Source organism: Rhincodon typus, chromosome 8 (genome assembly GCF_021869965.1).
Source record: "Rhincodon typus isolate 14 chromosome 8, sRhiTyp1.1, whole genome shotgun sequence".
NCBI classification, from domain to species: domain Eukaryota; kingdom Metazoa; phylum Chordata; class Chondrichthyes; order Orectolobiformes; family Rhincodontidae; genus Rhincodon; species Rhincodon typus.
In genome coordinates, this window is record NC_063339.1 from 64,377,634 (window position 1) to 64,404,004 (window position 26,371).

Here is a 26,371-nt window from a genome sequence, read left to right on the forward strand (position 1 = left end):
TTCATATTGAAGCAAATTGCAGTTGCTAAGCCTTCTCTTAACTCCATTTAACCAAATTGGAAAAGAGCTGCTTGGATACATTCTGTGATCCAAGACATTTTTGGCGATGAGGATGCAATTTGGGAAAACGTGTAAGAAAAGGGAAAAGCAACCAGATGCTCCGGAGATCTTTCATATCCCAGGGTGGAATGTAGCAGACTCTGGATTCAGGTCTGTACCTAACATATTAGCACAATTAGGACCCCTGAAAGGATTGGGGACAGTTATAACTGGAAAAAAGGGAACCGGAGGCTATATTTCTGTACCGTGCAAGTGCTCTGAACCTTGTAGAGGTGTTAACTCTTTGTGGTCTAGTTTGAATGCACCTTTGTTTGTTGTTGGTTGCTAAATGTCATCCAGTACAATGTGTGTCTTTTTGTTCCCTGGAGCTCAAGATCTGGGGATACTTTGAAGTTTTAGTTTGCATTTGGAAATGTATGGTAATATGATAGTGTGTTGTGTGCCTGTATCAGTGTGGGACACGTATGGTTAATGTAATGTCCTTTTAAAGAAACCATCAGTAGTTGTGTAAAGTAAAAATCTGTGAAACGTTGATTCAAAAATTTGGTTTGTAAAGCTTGGTAAAAAATTTACCTTTTGGAATTGGCTCTGTGTTGTGTTTGGACTTGGGTAAATTTTAATTCCAGAAATTACCATTTTTGGAATTTCCAGTCAGATTGAACTTCCAAATACAGTTTTGACACAAGTGAATCTTTAATTCTGGATGATAAGATTGACTCCTTGTTAATATCCAAGTGATAGGGGCACTGGACCATTGAAAATGCAACTCCCTGTGTGCAAGGAGTTTCAGAAAAGTAAATTTAACAAAGTGGTGGGCTTTTCCTTCATTCAAGGAGGTGGAGAGATGGATGATGTAATTATGTGCAGGAATTTATGCCCCAACCCCTTCTTTTTGAATCCGTAATAGATTAATGCTAATGAACCCATTCTGTTTGATGTGGAATGGATGGAGCTTTGGAATTTGGAGACAGTGAAGGCTGAACCCATTTGTAGAAAACAACATTGCAATGTTGCAATGGCTGAGGCACCCTCAACCCATCAAGCCATTCATCGATAACACTTTTCAGTGTTGGGGAATTACTGTGGAAATATTAATTGTAGTGAGTGCCAGGAATCTCAAACCCACTGAGCCTGAATACACTTAAGCATATCATGACAAAAACCATATTAAGACTCACATGGCGTGGCAATCTAAAACATTTAAATGCGATAGTTACCTGAAAATTTAAAGAGATTCCGGGAAATGATAAAGTGCATGCACACAGTCTCAATGAATTCACAATACTTACAAAAATGGTTAGTGACTTTAAGGGAGTAAACAGAATAGTGAATTTGGACAAATTTACATAGAGATATATTAGATAACTAGACTGAGTTATCAAGTAACGTAAAAAAGAGTGGGTCATCTTAGAAAAAGAACAAACAAAGTATGTTGTGCCTGAATCAAACAGAAATGTTTCACTTCTGTTTTAAAATATTGTAAGATTATGTTCCATGGACTATAAATCTCTACAGATCTCTGGAATTAGATATGGTGGTAATAGTCAAGTTGCAAAATTGGATGAGACGAAGTAATTACGGGTGGAGACGTGGAAAAGACAAAAATAAATTAGAATAATGAGTTGAAGTGGCAAATCAGGTTCCGATGTTATAGTGGTGAAAAGGAGGTTAAGATGAGCGCACAAAACTGATAGCTTTCTCTTGGTATGTTTATGTCCTGTCTTTTCTTTTAAGAGAACTGATTTGGTGAGCAAGCCACTATCCGGGGCACCGGGATAATACATGGAAAGATAAGTAAAACTGTAGATCATTTGATTAGATCATGTACGAGTCAAGAATGAGTGACATGGTCTTGGGATACCGATGTAAGTGTGCAAAAGTGAATGTTACCTCGGAGGTAAAAAATATGTAAAAAATACAGTAAAAAAATATGCACTGAAGAACAGGTCTCAGACATGTACACCCACTTGACAAAAGGATTAGTGAGGCTTGGAAGAGCCACATAGTTTAAATGATAAGACACTGAAACAAAATCCATAGAGAAACAATGAAAGTAGTATTAGTGAAAAGGATGTAAAAAGAATTACAATCAAAATAACAAGTGTGATTGGCTATTATGTCAAAATGTTACAGAAATGAAAGAATTTGGATGCTGGGAGGTGTAATAGTAGACTGAGTGAAAGGGCCCATTGGATGACATACAGATACCCCATCTTGAGTGTTTGTATGATGCATGTATTCCAGTGTTTAAACCAGTAGGTGAAATTGCAATGTTTTAGGACAGTTATTGTATGTGAAAGAAGGCTGAGCTAAGGCTCAGTTGGTGTAGGAGTCTGCGGTAAGGGAACCCTGGGAAAAATGAAAGGCGGGAAGCATAAGTTGAAGGTAAAGCCTGATGAACGTTAGAGCTGCATTGTTTGATCCCATGTATATCATAGCTCAAAGCAGGGTACCTGCATTTGGAGGTAGTTACCACTCAATGATACAATCATTCATAAAATTGGCAAGGAAGGAATCATATTGAAGTATCCTCAAGACGGATACAGATGAGGAAAGCTGGAGAAATTTTGAGTCCATGTTATTTTACAGCTTTTGGGTGAGGTGATCTGTGGCTAGAGAAGTGGAGAATTAAATAAAAACACAAATTAAGGAGCCTGAATCTGGAATATACTGAATTTTAGAGCAAATTATGTAAATAGATTATCTGAAAAACAGTGTAGACGATATTCTGGTCACCTCAGTCAGGTGGCATGACTTGATGATTTCATCACAGCCTTGACCAGACATCAGGGGTGGGATATACATTTAAGGGTCGGTCCACAAAGGCCACTGCGTTCATTAATTTGATGATACATCCTAATGTTGTATTGTTCATTTTCATGATAGTTATTTTCATTGTAGTTTTAATCTTCTAGTGTAGATTACATACTCTTATTATACATTCTTGTGTGGCTATTGCTGATTTGTGTCTGCATTTGCAATTGCTATCAAATATCATCAGGGTGGGTTGTATAGGATGGGCTGAAGGACTAAAAGTTAATGATGATATTCAACAGCTGCATGGGAAAATAGGTTGTACAGGATTGGAAAATTTTGGACAACACTTGACAAGCTGGGCGACCTTGAATGAGTCCTGTGAACATTCCTTTATGGCCAAAGATGGCACCTGCAGCTTGTTTTTCTCTGTAGCTGTGTTTTCTCTTAATTACATTTAACCGAATGTGAAAAGAACCATGTGGATGCACTCTGTGATCCAAGGAAACTCCTAACTGCCTTCTGAAATGACCTAGCTAGACACCCAAGGGCAGTTAAGGATTGGCAATAAATGCTGGCCCAGGCAGCAACAACCACGTGCCAACAACAAGATAAAACCATTGAGGTAACAACTGTCCGGCCAATGGGAAATCTGGGCCAATATATCCATGTCTATATAAAGAAGCAAAAATGATTTTAATTTAACTGGAAAGACAGTTAAATAAAGAAATTAAAATTTGTGTCACATGGTCCACACTCTGCCGACCTCTTCACAACTTGAAGCCAATACATAGAACATAGAACAGTACAGCATAGTACAGGCCCTTCAGCCCACGATGTTGTGCCGACTTATTATCCTACTAAGATCAATCTACCCTGCATACCCTACATTTTACTATCCTCCATGTCACTATCCAAGAGTCGCGTAAAAGTCTCTAAAGTATCTGACTCCGCTACCACCGCCGGCAGCGCATTCCACATGCCCACCACTCTCTGTGTAAAGAACCTACCTCTGACATCTTCCTTATACCTTCTTCCAATCACCTAAAATTATGCCCCCTTGTAATAGTCATTTCTGCCCTGGGAAAAAGTCTCTGACTATCCACTCTATCTATGCCTCTCATCATCTTGTACACCTCTATCAAATCACCTCTCATCCTTCTTCGCTCCAATGAAAAAAAGCCCTAGATTCCACAACCTTTCCTCATAAGACCTGCCCTCCAGTCCAGGCAGCATCCCGGTGAATCTCCTCTGCAGCTTCTCTAAAGCTTCCACATCTTTCCTATAATCTTGCTGCTCAATTCAAATTTCTGCTGTCACTTCTGGTATTGATACAGGTGTAGGAATTTATTACTCCACTTTTCTCCCTAATCAAAGGGATGTGGCAAGTTTAGAGTAAACACAAACTTGATGTTCTTTGAGCACACTTGATTATTCATGGAAATTCCCCTTTACCAAAAAGTCTGAGACATAATAACAACAAACAACAAGTTTTTATAGTGATTCTTTATATATTAAATCATATTCCAGAACTAACAAGAAAATTGAAGAGTTGCCATTTAATTAACAATATATTGAGATAACCCTTAAAGTCGCTCGCGTGCGTGAAGTTTGGATGTGCATTAATAAAGGGCTTTTTGGACACGATACAGTCAAATTTGGATTTCAGTCAATACTTCATTATGTGTTCCAGGGATGAAACAAAGCCTGGGTCCAGACAAGTCAACTTACTGTGTATTGCACCAGCTTTTTATGAACCTGCTACGTGTTCTTCAGTAAGGTCAACTTGAGTGCAAGTTGGTTGAAATATGAAAAGTGAACCTTTGCACATTGAGACGTAATGAGAAATTTGACAACTACATGTTAAATATTTTCATACCAGTTCGGGTGAATATACCCTACTCTAGGATCAAGTAGATTAATTCCTTCATTTGAGGAAATGCATTATCCCTTATTTGGCCCAACATTTAGAAACATCAACGGCTTCTAATTCTTTGGTTCCACAGGATTTCCTATCGTCTTTTTATTAAAAGTTATTAATGAAGTTGCTAATTACTCCTCTTCCAACATTTCTCATGCCTTTCCTCTTTCAAATTATCCCAACAGTGCTAAAAATATTACTGGAGCCCACATAATTCCTAGAATTGTCATCACTTTTCAAAGACTGAAGAGGTTAACTCTATCTTTCTCAAAGATCCATTAAAATATTCCTTTACTGTTTCTGATTGCCTTTAATGGAGGATAGGAAGTGTACATGAAAGGCAGTTGGGGGGGTGGTGAAGAATGAGAAAGCACAAACTGAGTAAACAAATAAGGAGAAAAAATAAACAAAGTTTGAAAGAAGTTTTGAGGACAACTTGTGAAGGTGTGGAGAAAGGAATGAATGTGAAAGGAGACAATTGCAAATTGAGTGACTGAATACTACCAGCTGTGGAGCAGATGTTGAAGGAGTGATACAAAGATGCAGGAGGTCAACTTGGTCTTTGTCAGTAATGCAAAACCGAAAAATATTGAATCAGCAGCTGATTTTGCACCTTGCCCAATTTTCCTTTCTGTTGACTTAAGTGTAGAAGGGAGTGCTGATTGAGTATTGTCTGGTTTGCATGACCACTATCACCAATAACCATTAGCTGGAGTATGGGATTCAGGGAAGTTAAAAAGCAGATGGAACAAAGCTAAGGAGGTTTACACATGTGGATTTTGCAATGGAAGTCAAAGAGACTGACCACAATGGATGAGCAAGACTTGATATGGGATGGAAGAATCTGTGAGGAGCTGCGTTTTGCTCTAGATATGCTTCGGTGCTTTGGACACAGAGGTAGTGTGCAAGAATCAGGCCTGCAATCAAGTATCTCTGGACATCTGAGTTCCTTCTAAGAAAAATAAATAAACAGCCAAATTCATAGCTGACCTTGGAGAATCCTGCATGGGGGAGCTCACAGCAGGGGAGCAGTTAAGTGGCTTGTTGTAAAGTATAACCTTACTTTTTTTTGAGTAAATCTACAATAGTGAGTAGAATGGGTTCTTTTTGATTATGTTTTTTATTGAGATCTGTCTCTTCATTAAACTTTAAAAATATTTTTTAAAATGCACTAAAATAGCCTTGAGCAGTGAAACTGTGCTATTTTCTGGGTCTGTAGATTGTTAAGATGCAAAGATAGTAGAGTGATGTATGCTTCCTGTTGGATGTGGCCGATTAGGGAGAGTTTTAATGTTACAGATGATTATGTCACGAATCCTATCAGATCGCATGGATTGTTTGGAGCGTCAATTAGAGGCAATGAGGAATTTACAGGAGCTAGGCGGTGTGATGGACGGCAGTTGCAGAAATGGAGATAAACTGAAGATATAGTCATGTAGATAGGAAAGGGAGGAGATGGAGGCAGGTAGTGCAGGAGTCTCCTGTGGCTATCCCCATCTGTTTTGGAATATGTAGGGGATGATGGACTCCCGGAGAAATGTAACAATGACAGCCAGATTTCTGGTACTGAGACTGGCTGTAATGTAATGAGGGGTAAGTCAGGTTCCAAGCAATTGATTGTGTTAGGGGACTCTCTAGTCAGAGGCACAGACAGAATGGTGTGTTGCCTCCTTGGATCCTGGATCAAGAATATCTCAGAGATGGTGCAGAATATTCTCAAAGGGGAGAGGGACCAGCATGAGTTCATTGTACACATTGGAACTAACTACATCGGGAGAGAAAAGGATGAAATTCTGAGAACAGAATTTAGGAAGTTAGGCAGGAATTTAAAAAGTAGATCCTTGAGGGTGGTAATATCTGGATTACTCCTGGTGCCACAAGCTAGTGAGGGTAGGAATAGGAGGATAGAGCAAATTACTGCATGGCTGAGGAGCTGGTGCAGGGGAGAAGGATTCACATTTTTGGATCTTTGGAATGTCTTCTGGGCAGAAGTGACCTTCATAAGAAGGATGGATTGCAGCTGAATTGGAAGAGAACTAATACACTTGTGGGGAGATTTGCTAGAGCTGTTCGGCAGGATTTAAACTAGTAAGGGAGGGATAGGACCTAGGGAGATAGTGAGGAAGAGATCCATCTGAGACTTGTAAAGTTGGAAAAAGGGGTAAGTCAAATGGTCAGGGAAGGCAGGAACAAAGCACAGAACGAGGTAGGACTGATACATTAAACTGCATTTATTTCAATGCAAGAGGCCTAACGGGTAAGGCAGATGAACTCAGGGCAAGTTGGGAACTTGGGACTGGGAAGTCATAGCAATTACAGAGATGTGGCTCAGGAATGGACAGGACTGGCAGCTAAATGTTCTAGAGCATAGATGCTTACAGGAATGATAGAAAGGGGGGCAAGAGAGGAGGGTGAGTGGTATTTTTGATTAGGGATAACATTTAGGGAGGATATTCCTTGGAATATGTCCAGGGTAGTTATTTGGGTAGAACTAAGAAATAAAAAATAAGAAAGTGATGATCACCTCATTGGGATTTTACTATAGAAACCCTAAAAGTCAGCAGGAAATTGAGAAACAAATTTGTAAGGAGATCTCAGTTATCTGTAAGAAAAGTAGGGTGGTGACAGTAGCAGATTTTAACTTTCCAGACATAGACTGGGACTGCTATTGTGTTAAGGGCTTATGTGGATGTATCTACTAGAGAAAGTACAAAGCTTGGGAAATAGGTAGTGCAGCTTACTTAGGTGTCAGTAGGGGAGCGCTTTGGGACAAGCAACCATAATACTACTGGTTTTAAAATAGTGATGGAAGAGGATAGGCCGGATCTAAAAGTTAAAGTTCTAACTTGCAGGAAGGCTAATTTTGACGATATTAGGCAAGAACTTTCAAAACAAAAACAAAGTTGCTGGAAAAGCTGATCAGGTCTGGCAGCATCTGTGAAGGAAAAATCAGAGTTAACGTTTCAGGTCTGGTGACCCTTCCTCAGAACACCGGACCCAAAACGTTAACTCTGTTTTTTCCTTCACAGATGCTGCCAGACCTGCTGAGCTTTTCTAGCAACTTTGTTTTTGTTCATGATTTACAGTATCTGCAGTTCCTTTGTTTTTTTTTAAGAACTTTCAAAAGTTGATTGGGTTGGATTATCGCAGGTAAAGGGATGGCTGGAAAATGGAAAGCCTTCAAAAATGAGATAACGAGAGTCTAGAGACAGTATGTTCCTGTCAGTGTGAAGGGCAAGGCTCTTAGGTGTACGGAATGCTAGATGGCTAGAGAAATTGAGGTTTTAGTCAGTAATAAGAAGGAAGCACATGTCAGGTATAGACAGCAGAGAGCGAATGAATCCCTAGAAGGGTACAAAGGCAGTAGAGCTATACTTAAAAGGGAAATCAGGAGGGCAAAAAGGGGACAAATTTGACAAATAGGGTTAAGGAGAATTCAAAGGGATTCTACAAGTACATTAAGGACAAAAGGGTAACTAGGGGGAGAAAAGGGCCCATTAAAATCTGCAAAGCCACCTATATGTGGAGCCACAGGAGATGGGGGAGATAATAAATGAGGATTTTGCATCAGTGTTTACTGTGGAGAAGGCACATGTATGGAATGAGCATCCAGAAGCGGTGGAGACTAGACTAATGACAACATTTAAAAGGCATCTGGATGCGTATACGAAAAGGAAGGGTTTAGAGAGATACGGGCAAAATACTGACAAATGGGACTAGATTTATCTTGGATATCTGGTCAGTATGGACGAGTTGGACCTAAGGGTCTGTTTCTATGCTGCATATCCCTATGGCTCTAAGTGACAGCTATGAATGGATTATGATGTGCAGGCGGAAATTGGTGACCTTGGTGTTGGAGTGGATGTGGGGTTCAAAATTCAGTTCAGGGTCCAGCAAAGTCTAAAAGCTCCAAGTCCTAAACAGCAGTAGTACCTGGTTTGACGGAGCTCCAGCTTGCAGCTATGGGCCTAGTTCCTCCCAAAGTCAATTTTCTGTTGGCTGGACAAAGAGGATTGGGATGTAGCTAGAAACTATTTGCCAACAGAGGACAGACCATTACACCCAGGCTCATACAGCACAAAACCAGGGCTTGGGCTTCTTTTCTCATCAAAGATAGCCATGAAAGAAATCAGCAGATATTGATGGGTAAAGGTACCAATGATCAAGATGGAGGGCACCAGATAAGCTGGAAGTACCTCTGATCTTTGAGGAGTTATATTTCTTCTTCCCTTTCTGTTACTATCCTTCCATCCTGTCAAGAGCTTCTCTTCTCCTCCCTCAGCCCTTTCACTCGTCATGCCTCTCTATTTCCTTTCTCTTTCCCCTTGTTCCTCTTGCTCTTCTCTTTTCTTCCACATTCTCTACACCACCCCACACATGACTGTACATTAAAAATACGCTATGCTTTGTAAAAAAATTCAGCATCATTGCTAATATTTTTAGAAACATGTTTCATTTAGGTCGCTCCTTTCCCAACCACTGGCTGTCCCACAGCACTTTACAGTCAACAAAACACTTCTGAAGTACAGTCACTGTTGTAATTTCGGAACCTCAGAAACTAATTTGTGCACAGCAATCTCCAACAGGCAGCAGTATAGCACTGACCAGATAATCTCCTTCAGTCAACTGAGGGTTAAGTATTGACCAAGACACCAAGGATAACTCCTCCTTGGAAATTTTTACATCCACCTGTAAAGGAGATTAATATTTCATCTGAAAGTTAGCGCCACTCCTTTAGCACTGCACTGGAGTGCAAAACTTGATGTTTGTGCTCAAATCCTGGAATTGATTGAAAGCAAAACCTTTGATTTAGATCACAGTGCTACCATTGGAGCACATTTGACATTTTTTAATTGACAGCACTGAAATGTTCAGCATTTATACATCTCTGTAAGTCCAAAGTTTGCAGCTCTTCTGTCTTCAGCCCTGACGCTCATCTTTACACATCAATTCTTTTCTATACTCCTTTATTGAAGTTACAAGGCAGTTGAAGAATTGTCTTGTTGGTCTGTTGCTGGAGTCGACTGAATCAGCCAATTATAAATGCAAGACCCAGAAGATCAGTGGACAGGGTGTCTATATAGAATGCCTACAGTGTGGGAGCAGGCTGTTCAGCCCATCAACTTTATACTGATCGTCTGAAGAGCATCCCACCGAGACCCAATGCCCACTAGCCTATCCCCATAACCCTGCAGTCCTCATGGCCAATCCACCTAACCTCCACATCTTTGGTCTGTGGGAGGAAACTCATGCAGACATAGAGAGAATGTGCAAACTCCACACAAACAGACACCCGAGGCTGTAAATGAACCCAAGTCCCTGGCACTGTGAGGCAGCAGTGTTAACAAATGAGCCATCATGCTGGACTGTGCTTGTTTACATTTGGTATGCTGCACAAACCCCAGAAGACACTGAATCAACAGAAGCTTTCTGCACCCATAATGTACTAAATATGAGCTGTTGTTTGGAATATTAATTTCTTTGTTCATTTTTTGGAGTTTTAATTTGTGTAAGTCTCTTTTATTGATACTTCCAATAAATCTCACAATATAACAGTGCAAGTCAGTATATCCTCCCCTTTTTAAAGAAGCTATCAGAAGTACACTTTTGCAGGTAAATGATGGCTAAGAACTTGTTCTTCTTTGGTAATCTTTCTTTTCAGGCAGTGCAAGGTTTCGGTTTACCATTCACCTAATCTGCTGGACCCATATGTGGACAAGGACAAAAATAGACTTGTTTCAGTTGAACCTTTTTGACAGCTGCCAACAGCCTCCCTTAATAAGACAGGGCAGATATGCAAAGATTGGTTGAGAAAAAGATGGAGTTCAATTCTTCTGCTTCTGTTGTTCAACTATAGACTGTTGACATTTTTTTGCTGGCTGCCCAGGTAAATAGCCACTTGGGCAAGTCTCCAGAGAGCTGTTTGTGTCTGTGTTACCATACGACCTAGCATGGGGCTCAATACATTAAAGGGGGGAAAAAGATAATTTCCTTTCCTTATCTCCACCCTATCAAACTACAAAATTGAATGCACTAATTTTCCTACTTTCCCTTCATCTGAAGATTCCTTACTGAGGCTTGGGCACACACACTTACACACGCGCATGCACACACACACCCGCACACATGCACACACACGTGCACACATACACACGCACACACACACACCCCCGCACACATGCACACACACACACGCACACACATGCACACAAACACAAAAACACACACACACACTCTAGAATCTTACCCAAGAGCTACCCATTCATTAACGAAGCATGTCCATCACACATCATTCCCCCAGCAGGGTTTGTAGGGGAGGATATCACAAAGAAATTTTGATTTTTTTCATTTCATATTCACTCTGAGCAGGAGTTTCTGGAAAGCAATAAGGCGCAAGAACTTTGATTCTCCCACACTTAGCCAAGACCAAATACAATGTCCTCCCTACCGCATGTGCTCAGGTTGACTGTCTAAGAGCACAACAAGGATTCAGCTTGTAACCTTACTCCTCTATACAACATCACTTGCTCATTGGATAAATTCACCGGATCATTTGCAAGGAGATAAGAAAACAAATCCAGTGAAGTTTCCTTCAGCCTCTTTTGATTTCTGCTCTAACTCAGCCCAACTCAAGACCAGTGGGGTGATGTGGAATCAGCAGCTCTTGGATTCTCTATGCACAGAGAATAAAAGCATTATCAGGTCACTTTACTCTAAAAGACATCACCTTCAAACTGTTGTCACTGGACAGGAGCCAGGAGTGGAAACCAGATTCATTGTCACCCTTACCATCAGTCACTAAATCAGGAATACAACCATTCATAGCAAAGCCTCGTCTCTGTCCACTTGAGGTAATCAGTTGATTCAAGATTGACCAGAGATGAGATAAATGTTTTCAAAACATTTAGCTTCCTCCTTTAATTATCAGATTTTTAGCCTCTTAATTCCATTCAAAAACCACAGATCAGCCCATGTCCCACAAGCGAATAAAAAAAACTTAAAACGTATTACTCAGCATGATGTAAAAGAGAAAAGCAAAAATTTGAAAACATCAGTTACTTCCACAAGGTATTTATATTTGGGTACACATTAAAACAACAACATGACGAAAAAGGAGCTGAAAATTACATTTAAAAAAATAAAGTGCATAAATAAAAATTTGGAAAATTAAATACAATTACAAGAAGACCATGTCTGTCTGAAAATTATTGCTTCGGTACGCAAAGACTGTACAATCTCAATTTTGTAACTCTATTCATAAAACATTAACAGATAGATAATTAGCAAATATTAATCCAGTGTTGAGATTAACCTCCTGTGTTTTTTGCTTTATGTCCAAAGTCTACTGTGTTCACTGTACTCTGCCAGAGAAAGAGAGCACAATGTCAACAAGAAGTTATCCTTTTTGGCGATGTATATGTGTGTGTGTATATAATGAGTGTGTGTGGTGTAACAGCGAGTGAGAAAGGAATAATATTTATCAAAATGTTTTCATTTTCAAGATTGCATTCTCTGGTGACATGTCACTGCTTTGAACAAAGAAGAATCCAAGCCCTTTTTGAAATTTTGCTTGAGTTCATTTTCTTTGTTCTTCTTTCTGACTCCAACTGCAGGCACTTTTGTACGAGGTCTATGTCACCTGTTTGATCGCCTGGATCCACTCTGACCTCTCAGCACGGGAACCAGCTTGAATGTAATAATGCACATCATCTGTGGTTATAATCTTGAAGAGATTACCCTGAACATTTCCCTTTATTCCTGAAAGATCAAATAATCAGAAAGATAAACATTTATGCTTACTACATCAAAACAAAAGCAGCTTTTCTTCCTCAAGACAGTAAAAATCCTTTAGCAAATCTTTTGAGCCAAATCTTTATAGGTCCCCAATGCAAGCCATAGCTTTGAAGAGACCTAGAAATCTTTAAACAGGAACATCATGACTTTAGAGATACTTGGAAAGGATAACACAACAGTGATTCCTTTTCATTGCCTTTCAAAGATGAACTTGCTGTTGGAGAAGACAAAAGATAACCTCCCGTTTTCAAACTCATTGTGTAATGCTGCACATTGCTACATCTTACTTATGTTGTCAGAGTTGAAATCTCACTTAACACTAACTTGGTGAACAGCTGCTTCTCCAACAGGTAAGAGAATTGCTGGCATAGTCTTTACATCTGAGCTTCCAAAACTGGGGGCTGGGACTCTACGTGAGGGCATTCCCTTCCTTTTTGCTTTCATAGGTCGCTTCTCCTAACTCTCCCAGCTCTCAGTTTTCACCAAGGGGTAGAAAATTTGGGAGGCACTTCTTTAAATACAAAAATGAAGAGTTTTTATATTCCTTAAATATATTCCAATCAAACCCATAGGTTGTGCATTTTGCAAACATACTCCTGATTAAGTATATCAAGCAGTGGAAAACCAACTTAATTTCTGATTAATGATTGTTGCCATGCTTGTCTTTAGAACTAAACGTTTCATAAATGTCTGATTTACAAATCGTTCTGAAAATGTGGGCGATATGAGCAAGTCTGTATTTACTGTCCTCCTAAAAAAGATAATAGTGAAGTGGTCATTGTTCTTCATTAGTAACTGCATTGATAACTGAGCAACTTACTAGGACATTACAAAGGCAATTAAGAGTCAACCAGGTTGTGGGAGCCTGAGCCAGTTCTGCAGGAATTACAGGATTTCCTCCCTAGAAAAAAAGTTGTTTTTCATGATAAAAAAGGTGATTATTTTGTTCTATTTCTGACGGTAGCTCACAAATTACAAGGTTCATAGTAGTTGATTTGGACCTCATCTTTTGTTGCAAACTCATGAATGACTGATCATAACGTTACTGTAATTTTTCACACAATTTAATTTTTAGAATGAAATAATCCATCTGTTTGACCTGTTTCTAATAATGAAAAAACCAAGTCTCACCTGGTGGGATTCCATTGTCCTCCAAAGCAGACACCAAGCAGCCACGAAGTGAAAATCCACCAACCAGCTGATCGTTTCTTTCCTGATGATGTAAGACAGTTACTTCAGGTCAGTTGAGAAAAATTTCCCACTATTTACTCAAAGTTACTGTATGGGATTGTTAAAAGCACCAGAACACCCCCATTAACTGCAAGTTACAGTCAAATCTCTATATCCAATATTCCAGATTTTTATCTTTCTGTAGGACACATTCACAATCATATCTGCATAGAGAAACTGGATTTTATAGGGAAGCAAGAGTATACTGCTGCCCACCGTCTCTCTCTAGCTGCTTGACATGATCACAGAGTCAAGCAAAACATCCGGAACATAGGTAGCTTAGTAGCTGCAGCAGATAGCTTGTTCATGATGTTTCTCACCATTGTGGCAGGTCATACTGCATTATCATTGTGCTGTATCTACCAGGAGTACTAAAAGCTTGTAGGTCTCTCCTTCAAGCCACCATGGACTTTATTTCAAACTTCCAATCTCTGTTCCTCCAGTGAGGTAGAAGTTGAAAAGAGTTTATCAACAGAAGGGTGGATAAGATTTGATGTCAGAGGCTGTGGATTCACAGAGGACTTTTGTTTGGAGATCTGCATTCTTTTTACTAAAGAGGCATTAGCTGGTAAAGAAGATGAAAATTCAGCTTTGAACCCCCAAAAGACAGCAACTCCAATAGTGCTGCTCCTCCTTGGGCACTAAACAGGAGTGTCAGCCTAGACTGCGTTTAAGTCACTGCATAAGACCATAAAAATAGGAACAGGAGTAGGCTATTTGGTCCCTCAAGCCTGCCCCACGACTCAATAGGATTATGGCTGAGTGGCATTCTTTACATCTATTTTCCTGCCCTTGATTCCCCTACTGTACAAGAACCTATCTATCTCAGTCTTAAATATACACAAGGATGCTACTCCCTCAGCAGCAAGGAGTTCCAAACACTCTCAACCCTCTGAGGGAGAAATTCCTCTTCATCTCTGTTATAAATTTGCACCCCTTTATTTTGAGACTACAGCAGGTTTCAAACCTACAACCCTCTGACTCAAAGGCAAGAGTATTACCCAATGAGCCACAACTGAGAGATAGTTTTGAACATTACACATATAATGTGAATGTGGGTAGATCAGCATAAAGAGCAAAATACTAGTATGAAGTGTCATTGTTTGCCTTTCTAAACAGCTATCAACCCACGTCCTCTGCTTGCTGTCATATAGACTCTAAATTAGTAATAAAAGAATTAGAACATTTAACAAAACATGCTGGAAATACACAGCTGGTCTGGCTGGCAGCATCTATATAGAGAGAAATAGAGTTAACACTTCAGATTGATGATCAAATTTCTAATGAAAATTGTTGATCTGACATATTAAATGAATTTTGTTTCTCTCTCCACAGATGCTGCCTGAACTGCTGAATATTTCCAGCATATTTTTGTTTTTATTCCAGATTTTTGCAGTGTTTTGCTGTTGTGCCAGAGCATTAACACTTGGCTGGGTTTGGATGTAAGGGGTGGGGAGGGGATGCAGGGAGAGGAACGCAGCCAAATTATGGGGAGGCATTCAAAGTGAGTAAGTCACGCCTTAAGTGGCATGATAGGGGCAGCTGGAGCCGCACAGAAAATGCAAGTTAATAAAGCATGACAGTAACCTTGCAGGGATCGTAGTAATGTAGGTGTGAAGGGTCTGCCCTCAAAACAAATCTTCTCACTTTCCAATTCTTCCTTTTGTGTCCCTAAATGAGAAGAGAAATGCATAATATTTAGGGTTCTGCAAACGAAAATAGAGATAATATAATTTTCCATAACATCATAACTGGTAGAGTCAAGTTATACAGCAGCTCTTTGAATGTACTGAGATATAACACGATTTGGCCTGGCAGCACCATTAGCCTTTCTATGCTTAAAGTAACATACTGGACTTCACCAGCTCCCTGCAAAAATTCAGTTTTCACAACAACTGGAAACAGATACAATGCACATTTAAATTCAAAGCTGAACTTGATCACATTTGAAACAGCTTTGTGGATATTTAATTGTACTAGAGATTCCACAATAGAATTAATGTCTGATGATGGAGGAGCAAGTACATACACTCACTTAGCAAACCAACTAGTGCAATAAGTGCAAATGCAAACACATTTAATCATTCCTGTTAACTCGCCTCTATTTAAAACAAGGTTAAAAAAAGAAGAAAAATCCAGTCTGACGTTTCAAACTCTGTTTGGCAAATATACAAAAAACCAAATCCATTATTTAGAAAAAACCAAAAGGACTGCCGATGCTGTAAATCAGAAACAAAAACAGAAATTGCTGGAAAAGCTCAGCAGGTCTGGCAGCATCTGTAGAAAGAAATCAGAGTTAACGTTTCGGGTCAAGTAACCCTTCCTTAGATCTGAATTACTTTTCCAGCAATTTCTGTTTTTGTTTCCATTATTTAGAAAGTTTGCTTTTCCTGATCCCTATGGGGATGGGGTTAGGAGGCGAGCAGACTGGGATAATATCAGAGAGCACACCAAGGTGGCTTCCTGAAGCATTTCCACTGCCAGGGAGGTTTCCCAGACAAGGAACAAGATCAACTTGCTGTGATACAGAGCCAAGCAGCCAACTAGAATCCTATTTATGTAGTAATGTTTCAGTCTGATTTAACATTGTGCAGGCAGAGCAGCGACACCGTCCCCCACTTCAGCCTCCTCCCCACTCCCACCCAAACTCTCCACAGAAAGGGGATTACCAACTCAGTCAAGGAATGTTCTTGTAGCAGGGCAGAGCATGGAATGATCATCAGAGCTGGAAGCTCCATGCACCAAAATGGGTGCTGACAGCACATTCGGTTGTAATTGAGACCTGAACTAATACTCCATGTTAAAGCATCCTCACAATCCCTTAACTACCTCACCAGAGTGCTTACCTCTCCCAGTGACACTGCTAAAGCTGCTGAATTGCTGGCCCTTATATCTGACTGGGTGTTCGTAGTGAGATCTGTCTATCACCCTTAATAGGACAGTGAAGAGGGAAATACGTAATAAGGAGGTCACCTCCAGCAAGGCTACACTGACAGGCAGCCCATTTTCTCACTTCATTTCCTCTTCCAAATTATGAAGATAATGGGGGCAATTTAGACTTTGGACAATAGTGTAAAATGGATGAAATACAATCAGCTGGTCCACATACAAATCCCTGATTCTTGTTTAAACTACTGTCAACCAAACTAAAGATCAGAAGAAGTACATAATGGGCAGCTGATTTTCCATTTTACACCATCACATCTAATGTCATATTGCAGTCACGGACTGTTCATACAAGGGGCATCAATTTATGTCTGGTACAGTATCTAAGTGGCCATTATTCACGTGTGAGACTAATCAGTACTTCCAACAGTGACTACTGAATAATTGGCAACTCATCAAGTTTTCCCTTGATCAGGAACTTGGTAGTGAGCAGGGATTGATCTCTATCGTTTCTGGTCTGTAAAACTTCATTAACAAATTCAGTTTAAAACAATAGCAATCATTGTATCAACTCTGTGAAACATTGATATAGATGGCATTCAGAGTCATAACTATAGTATTGTAATGCAGAGTTTCTGAGAGATGACAATGGCTCTTCTACCATGAGGTAACTCAGTTAATTGCAAAAATATGCATTTAAAGCCAAATGAAACATAGATCAGGGTTCAAGTTACCTGTTTCATCAAAAACCCTTGTTTCACAATCTTGCCACTCAGCTCCATGTAAGGTATTTCAATCTTATCATTCAAACTTTCGGTCTTCTTCTCATTTTTTGCCTACAGCAAATACAAAATACAAGAGTTAAGGCTTTATAGCTTCTGGTCCAGAAGCTACCTTCCTCCCCAGACCACTAGCACCAGCACAACTCCCACACTTCTGTCAAGACTGGTAATAATTTAATCATAAATCATTCTTAGGCTATCAGCATCACTGATAAGGCCAGTATTTACTGCCCATCCCCAGTTATCCTTGAACCGATTGACTCTGAACTGTCCTCTGAAATGGACTAGCAAGTTAACCATGTTTCTGTAGTCAAAGATAGACTAAATTCATAAAGGATAGCAGATTGCCTCCCCTGAAGAACATTAGTGAACCAGATGTATTTTTTTCTGGTGATCTGGCAGTTTCATGATTGTCAACAATAATGAGACTAATATTTTATTCCAAATTTATTAAGTTTAAATTTCCACAGTCGATCATTGTGAGATTTAAACACACCCCAAAAGTACTAGCCTGGACCTCGAGGTCAGTTACATTACCGCAGTGCTATCTTCCAAAAAGTTTGTCAGAATAATGTACAGCTAAAAAACCCTAAGCAGCATCCAGCCCCATTCATGCAGCAGGTAATGTGAAGGAAAAAAATTCTATCATGTTGCTATTAGCAGTGTCTGGAGATTCCATACCAGATTATGGCATCCCTAATTTGGGTGGCCTCCTGGATGTACATTGGCAATATTGAAACTATATTCCAGAAACATCTTTAGAAGAGTAGGAAATGCATGGAGTCAAGAGGGAAAAAAACGCTATGCACTAGAGGAAACTTACAAAACAGTAAAGTGCAGTTGAATCATCGAGAAACTGCTCTGTGCCAGCAACATTCCAAACAGCTTTTGTACTTTTATTTCCGACTGGTTTAATGAGGTCGTCTTCAATTAGAAGGGATGCTAAAGTTACACCATCTGAACGGGAATTGACAACATGCCTGGACACCAGCCAGTCAATCACTGTAGAGCCTATGGAGAAAAAAATGAAGATATTAAGTCATTAGCCGAACAGTCATAATTAGAATCGAAATGTTAATTCTGCTTCTCTCTCCATAGATGCTGCCAGGTTTGCTGAGGTTTTCCAACATTTTTATTGTTTTCTTTTTCAGGTAAGCAGCCTGACTCACTGAGAATCAGTCTAGAGGTGGAGGAAACACATTCTACTCCACGAAGGTATAGTAAGAACTGCCGATGCTGGAGTCAGGGATAGCACAGTGTGGAGCTGGATGAACACAGCAGGCCAGGCAGCATCAGAGGAGCAGGAAAGCTGACGTTTCGGGTCTGGACCCTTCTTCAGAAAATGAAAAATTGGGACTGCTTTTGTTAGAATAGGGTAATTGGATGAAAGTGTTCAAAATTATGGATAAATGGGACAAAATAGATAATTGAGATTATTTCCAGCAATTAAGGGATCTGGAATAAAACAGCATCCTGAAAGCAGGATAACCTGGTGGACACAGTGTGTCAGTCTGTAAGAATCAGTTAGTGGCCAAAGAAGAGAACATTTAAGTATAAGTTCAGCAGATGACTGAAGGGTCAATAAATGGATAGGGGCCACAGTGGATATATGGGATTAAGTCAAGGTGACTCTGTTTAATCTTAATGTCATTCAAAAATGTTTTATGTGCTTGAATCAAAAGAAACCCTTTATTATTAAACTAAAGTAAATGAGTCCCACTAAAACTGAGTGACATTTGGTGGGTCTGCAAACCAATGTAAGTGGTCATGGAAATAGCTGCATGTCTTATCACGTTCTGGATGAAATATAAGCATTGGGAAGAAACAGTGATATAGGCAGAGGGGAATGAACCAAGGCACCTGTCCTTGATAGCTGACCAAGTCACTGTAACTGGAAGATGTACCAGAGGGGAGGTCAGGTGAGGGGAGTATATGGATTTACTGTGATGCTCACCAAAGTCAAACAGCTTGTTAGTACTTATTGTTAAAAGTACATATATGAATGGTCATTTGTGCATGGTGGAGGAGAACTGTCTACAGCTGCATCTTCAGATGGGTAGGGAAGAAAATTGGACAGAGAAAATTGCAAAATAAAACTTGAATCTTCTCCAAGATTCCTCATTGCCTTGCTTACCTGTGAAACACAGTTTGTAGGTATGCCCATATTCGCCATTTGTCATCTCTTTGATCCCACTGTTGGATTCTTGCATGTCAATAATTAAGTGACTACAAATTAAGAAGATGGTATTATTTATTTTGTATAGTTATTCGTTCTCAGATGTGAAACCCTGCTGGAGACATATTTATTGCCCATTCCTAATTTGAATTGCTGAAAGTAGCTTTAATACAACTGAGACTCCGATTGGCCACTTCACAGACCAATTAAGAGTCAACAATATTAATATGTGTTTGCAGTCACAAATAGACCAGACCAAATAAGTATTGCAGACTTCCTTTCCTGAAGGAAATTAGTAAGCATCACCAAATGCCGATTTAGATTTCTAGACGGTCTTTTCAAATCTAAATTCAAAATTCTCACATGTCCTCTGTGGGATTTGAGCTAATTCTCTCAATTACTAGTCCAGTAATACAACACCTTATGCTTCTGTACTGAAAATCACAAGTTAATGACACTTAAGATTAATTTTAATAATTGCAATATTAATTTTGGACCCCCGGTTTTGTGATTGAAGCCAATATTTGAAAAACATTATTAATATTATATTTATTAGGCAGCATCAGAAGCACTATGCAATTTGACATATTTGTTTCCTCATTACTGAATATAAGGTGAAGGAACATTATAATTCTTAAACATAAAAGTATTTGATACATTAAGCAAAGAGACTTTCAGGTTGATTCTGCTGCCACTGATGCACATTAAATGACACTTCTGTAGTTGTTACAATTGTAAATATATCATATCAAGGATGTACAATTACAGTACTTACAGACCTTCTCCACAAGTCACTTACAAAGATGCATATTTTTCAAAATTGAATCAGTGAGGTGTCCTATAACTTTGATGGCAGATTTTTGATGGCTGTGACTGTATCCATTCAAATACTTGACAAAGGCAAAGGGCTTGATCCCTGAACTACACATAGTTAGATCATCTCAGCTACGATGGGATTGGGATTGTACGAACTGTTGGTGATGATCTGGAATGCACTGCCTGAAAGGATGATGGAATCAGGTTCAATAATAAATTTCTAAGGCAAACATGATCAATACACTTGGAAAGGGTAAGTTGGCTGATGGAGAACAGATGTGAGGTCTTTCAAAGAGCTGGCACAGGCATGATGGGCTGATTGGCTTCCTTCTGTAAGATTCTATGGTTCTGCAAATCTATTACATTGATCCCAGCTGGAATGCATTTATAGATATTGGGTGAAGATAGAATCAAGCTTGCCCATTATTTGCCATGTAATTAATCTGGAAATCATTGTACAGGGAGATGGTGGTGTGGTGGCAAAGCCAAAGGCCAAGTGTAATGCAGTGGGGACATAGTTCAAATCTCACTTTGGTAGCTGATTAACTTCAATGAATAAATCTAGAATAACAGTGGACCATGGTTCTACCATTTAATAGGGTCATGGCTGATCTGATTGGAACCTCAACTCCACATTTCCACTTCCTGCTAATATTCTTTCAGCTCTTTGCTTACCAAGAATCTAACTACCTCTGCCTTAAAACTATTGAAAGAATCAGCTTCCAGCACCTTTGTAGGAAGACAGTTTCAAAAGACTCACAACCCTTAGAGAGAAAAAGAAATTACCTCATCTCTGTTTACAGGACAACATCTTATTTTTGTCAATGGCTGGTTCAAGATTCTCCGAAAATTGGAAATGTACTCTCAAGTCAATCCTTCAAGATCCCTCAATATCATATATGCTTTAAATAAAAATAGAATGATAATCTCGATAATGGTGACCCTAACAATAACCATAATTGTTACAAAAACTCATTTAGTTCCCTAATGTCCTTTAGGAAAGGAAATCTGAATCTGGCCTACATGTGTCTGTAGATCCACAGATATGTGGCTGACTCCTAACGTCCCTCAGAAATAATGACTCAGCAATTATGGATGGGCAACAAACATTGGCCTTGCCTGTGATGCCCATATCCCACCAATGAATAAAGATGACTTTCACAAATAGAATGGCCATTTGGCTGGATTACATTGTCACTCAGCCCATGTAGAACTATCGTCTAGAATAAGACAGCAATTTATGAATGGGAAGGAGAAAATGTTGAGGTGAGGAAAACAAGATATACTGAAAGTTGTGAAACAGAGGAATGATGTTTACCTGAGGCAAATGTTTGCTGGTAGTTCAAAGGCCATGTTTGAATCATTCAATTGCTCTTGACCCTCTGGATTTGAAGCTCTGATCATTTTTTGAATGTCCGCAGCCCAAGAATCTCGCTGCTCACGGGAAGAAGCTTCGAGGAAATGCTCAACAGAATTCTTTGCCTTCAATTTAATCACCAGCTGGAATATAGGTGAATATTCTTTCAGACTTGGTTTCAAAATTCTTGTGATCAGTGACAAAATTTTCCAGCAACTGACACTAGGCACCTTCCTTTGACATTCAACTGCAATACCATCACTGAATTCCCCATCATCAACATCCTGGAGACTTACCAGAAAGCAAAAATGAAACTGGACCAGGAATATAAATTCAGTAACTACAAGAATGGGTCAGAGGCAAGTATTATGTAGTAAGTGACTCACCTCCTGACCTCCCAATGCCTTTCCACAAAACACAAGGCAGCAGTGTTGTGGAATACTCTCCACTTGCTTGGATGAATGCAGATCCAACACTCGAGGTTCAACAGCATCAAGGACAAAGCAGCCCCCTCAAATCAATAGCAACTACCACCAATACAGTGAGAAGCAGCAAGCACAAGATGCACTGCAGCAACTTGCCTTGGCTTCTTCAACAAACTTTCCCAAACCCATGACTTTTAGCTTCTTCTAGCAGGAACATGGAAATACCACTAGCTCCAATATCTCAAGTCACACACCATTCTGACTTAAAAATATGTGCTGGTACTTCACCGTCATTGATTCTTGGAACTCCATCTCTCATAGCATTGTGTAAATGTGCCTACATTGCAGAGATTGCAGAAGGCAGCTCACCACCATCTATTCAATGTCTTGCGAAAAACTCCCACAACTCACAATTAAATAATACCGACAGTGTAACACGATTGCGCACTTTGCATTCTTTCAAATATAGCTTTGAGGGAACGTAGATCTGTTAAGGGCCCAAATGCATCATATCATGTAAAACAATGCTTTTGGAATCAAGCAGTTCTTGTCTATGCTGTTAAATAATCTCATCCTGGAAGGTGGTCTCAGTTTGCACTGCTTGAATTCTTAGTCCCTCTGTTGTAAGAAATAACTGACTCATAATCTGATCAATTTAAAAAGAAAAATAAACAATGTTTAAGCTCTTTGACTAGCTTAACAGAGAAATCACATCCAGACAAAATTGTGACAATTAAACAGGATGACAACTCAGTTGAAGTGATAATGGAGATGCAATAATGGCGTGGTCCTGGGAGCAATGGGGAAAGGAAAGTCAGCCAGGGATTGTAAGTTTGTAGAAGAATGAAGGAACTATCAGCAAGGAATGTGTAATTGCGATTTTATATCCAATTGTAAAATTGCACAGTTGAAAGAAACAAAGTTTTAGACAAAAGCATGATTCGTAGTTCTTACCGGCCTGTTTTTATAATCCATACAGGGACAGTGGAGAGTACATCCTTCCAGAGAAATAATGCGTCTGGGACGAGACTCCTTCTTTCCTCCTTCTATTTTATAGTAGAGAAGCTGGTCCTTGGACAGTACAAACCATCTCACCTTCCAGTTATGAACAATGTGCCCCTGCAAAGTAAAGCTTATCTTATACCTTCTTGCAAGCAAACCCTAAACTGCAGAAACATCACACTGGAACAATACACATTAAAACTTTTTTTCACAAGAAAATGTATCTATCCACTTCAGCACTGAATTTTCATAACTTGGGCAACAAGAGCATTCTTTATAGTGTAATGTTCACTGTTATACAAAATAAACTAGTGGAAAAGAAGCTTCATCTCCAAGCAGGCTGCACTGTTTGAATTTTATAAATTCTTAATCTCTCTGCTGTAAGATTCATAATCAACCAATTGAACAGAAAAATAAATAATGTTTAGCTGTTTGACTAGCTTAACAGAGAATTTAAATCCAGACCAAATTATGACAATTAAATAGGATGACAACCATCTACGAGACAGGTTTTTCACAATGCATCCATACAATTAAATTACTTGCTTTGGGTGCACACCTATGAAGGTATGTGAGCATTTAATTAGCTATAATCCACAAAAGACTTTCAGCATCTCTCCCCTGTATAGAGAGAGAGAGAGAGAGTAATTATTATGTTTAGCTGGAGGGGCACCAGTGTAGGACAAGGTGAAGAGGCAGGGCTCCATGAACAAAACAGGCAGTAAGAGGATTGACAGTTGCAATCATTCTGACTTTTACTCTAGCTAGCCTGCACATGTATCACAACAAACTTGAAATCCTGATTAATTCATACTGAAATGTTTATTGCAAAAATCACGTTGGATTTGATAGCATCAGTTATGACAATACAGAGAAGAAATATCAACGATAACCTCCAAGCAGCAAAAAATGACCGACAAACAAGCAAATACCACTCTCAATATATTTTTTTCAAGTATTCTTTGGTTGCTAGCTTCCTTTCGCACTAACACAAGCCTATGGTGCAATGAACTGTTATTTTTAAGACAACAGGCTGAATTGGTACACCAAGCAAACACATTGAGGGAAAAAAAACAGACTTACAAGTTGCCTCTGATGTTTTACTCCACATGCCTAATGATATGGTATTGAGGCATTCACATCAAAAAGGTTCCACATCTCATGGTTAATTCATTTCTGCAGCTGAGATTATAATAGGCTTGCTCACCAGCACCAATGGTCAGGGGTGAAAAAAGAATCAAAACTGGTCAAGTATATTTCCAGTCCAGATCCATTGTCTCAGTTGGACATCTTTGGATATTAGGAAAAGACAATATCTGGTCTTTTAGCTATGATTCCTTCTGCAACTGACTATTCCCCTCACACTCACTGTCTTGTGGGTAAAGGCCATTGGAGCAAGATGTCTTCTCATATTCCTGGGACTGTCCTCCAGGTCACTCAGTAGGGAGAATGATTTAATTACTGAATGGAAAAGCACAAAAGGAGGCCATGAGATAACAAAGAAAACATCCTAACACTGTGTCACCATGCTTCAATTCTGCTTTACAGAATGGTACCAGCAACTGCATGAAAGTCTGCAGTCTCTACCGCCTGAACAAAGGAGGCTAAACAGCTTGCCAGAAAAAGATGGAGATAAAGAGATGGTTTACAAACCTCAGCTGCATCCTGTGATTTAATAGCATGGCTGTTCAAGAAGAAATAATCTTGGTGCCCTCAGTGCTACATCTTGGAAATAGCAACAAGGTACAATCGTCTCTCATCTCCGAGAAAGGTAGCATAAAGTAGTACTGATTAATGAATGGGGGCAGAAAAACTAGTGGAGGAGTGTTTCAATTCCTAACCTGCAAATACTCAAGTGTGTACGTTTGAGTCCAAGGGAAAAAACAGTTTGGGGAGAAACAAATTTAAAGAAACCAAAGGAGCAGCTAATGCAGTGAGTTTAACAGAGAACAAGGAGTATCCGAAAGTATTTCTGTGCGAAATTTAGGCTTCATTGTTACATGACAGAATTTTACAGACTTTTATGGTACACTGAAAACATTTTCAAATTTTCACAGCACTAATTACTGATTAAAAGCAATCATGATTTCCATCGATTCACTTTTAAGGTCTTTATAAATATCAAGCAGTACTGGTACAGGAATGACTAAACCTGGTCAAATGAGAGATAATGAATAAGGTTCTCTTACCCTTTTGACCAAAAATCCCTCCCTTGATATAGCTGTTTCTCGCTGCATGTCAACTGCTAAATATCCAGGCTCCCTCTGTGCTCAACACCAAATTGCACAGCTTTAAATATCTCAGGAAATGCCTCACCGAGACATGCATATGAGTCACCCACCCTCTCCACATCTTGGGTGCAGTCTGTATGACTAATTCTGAGTAATGTTTGCCTGCATGCAGGATACTTCAGGTATAGGATTTAACCAGCAGGTGCTATGAACAAAACATTCCCTTTATGGCTGGTAAGAAAACCAGAAGGGCACAATAGTCTTTCACAGGGAACAGTGAGATGCTGTGACTTCCAGGGCTTTTTTTTGCAAGGACAATCCAACTAGACACTTCATCAAGAAATTTATGCGGACTTTGTTTTTGTTTGTGCAGGCAAGAGCCAGATGATTTGGTCATTTCTTGCAGCATATACAAGTGACAAGGTGACATATTTCAATGTAATTTCTATATTTGAAAAGAAACAACACAAGGTTTGAGACCGTACTTGCATTTATATAGCACCTTTCATAAGGGACAGAATAAATTGTCTCCTGATGTCTTCTCACTATTCTTTCAAAGAAAAGTTTGGCATTCATGGTCTAACCTATGTTGATGAGATCATTAACCAGTAGGTGTCTTGCTGAAATCTACAGCTCCCTTTTTCCTATGTCACCATTCCTGTTCTATCCAACAACACAGTCTGTAATTTTACAGCAAATGTATTGTTCCAAACTCACAGAGAACAGGTTAGAGATGGCATAACAGTATTCCAGGCCAGAATGCCTGATTTACACTCACACAATAGATTGAACCTGGGGGGTTAGTAAAAATTGGAGAGATGGAGTACTGTCAGATTGGATGGGTCAAAAGTGGGGTGTGGATGAAGATTGGACGGTTATGTTTACCGCTCATGGTGCTGACAAAATCACAAGGAGCATCCTGTGGCATCCATCCATC

General features: G+C 39.5%; 1 protein-coding gene across 1 annotated transcript; it reads right to left on the reverse strand.

Moving 5' to 3' along the window:
- Positions 1-11,638: 11,638 nt before the first annotated feature.
- plek2 (pleckstrin 2) lies at positions 11,639-25,499 on the reverse strand. Its single transcript, XM_020532565.2, has 9 exons — positions 25,393-25,499; positions 23,156-23,320; positions 21,738-21,919; positions 19,562-19,653; positions 18,251-18,438; positions 17,380-17,481; positions 15,347-15,430; positions 13,661-13,742; positions 11,639-12,493 (listed from the first exon to the last, which is right to left on the reverse strand). The coding sequence occupies exons 1-9, from the start codon at positions 25,438-25,440 to the stop codon at positions 12,366-12,368; spliced, it is 1,071 nt and encodes a 356-aa protein (XP_020388154.1). The 5' UTR covers positions 25,441-25,499; the 3' UTR covers positions 11,639-12,365.
- Positions 25,500-26,371: the final 872 nt, after the last annotated feature.

Excerpts from the sequence above, each read along its gene's own strand:
- plek2 (XM_020532565.2), bottom strand. The coding sequence starts at position 25,440 with ATGCAGCGAGAAACAGCTATATCAAGGGAGGGATTTTTGGTCAAAAGG. Across the intron at positions 23,321-25,392 it reads AGGGATTTTTGGTCAAAAGG|GGGCACATTGTTCATAACTG; the intron begins GTAAGAGAACCT and ends TTTACTTTGCAG. Across the intron at positions 15,431-17,379 it reads AAGGGTTTTTGATGAAACAG|GGACACAAAAGGAAGAATTG; the intron begins GTAACTTGAACC and ends CTTCTCATTTAG.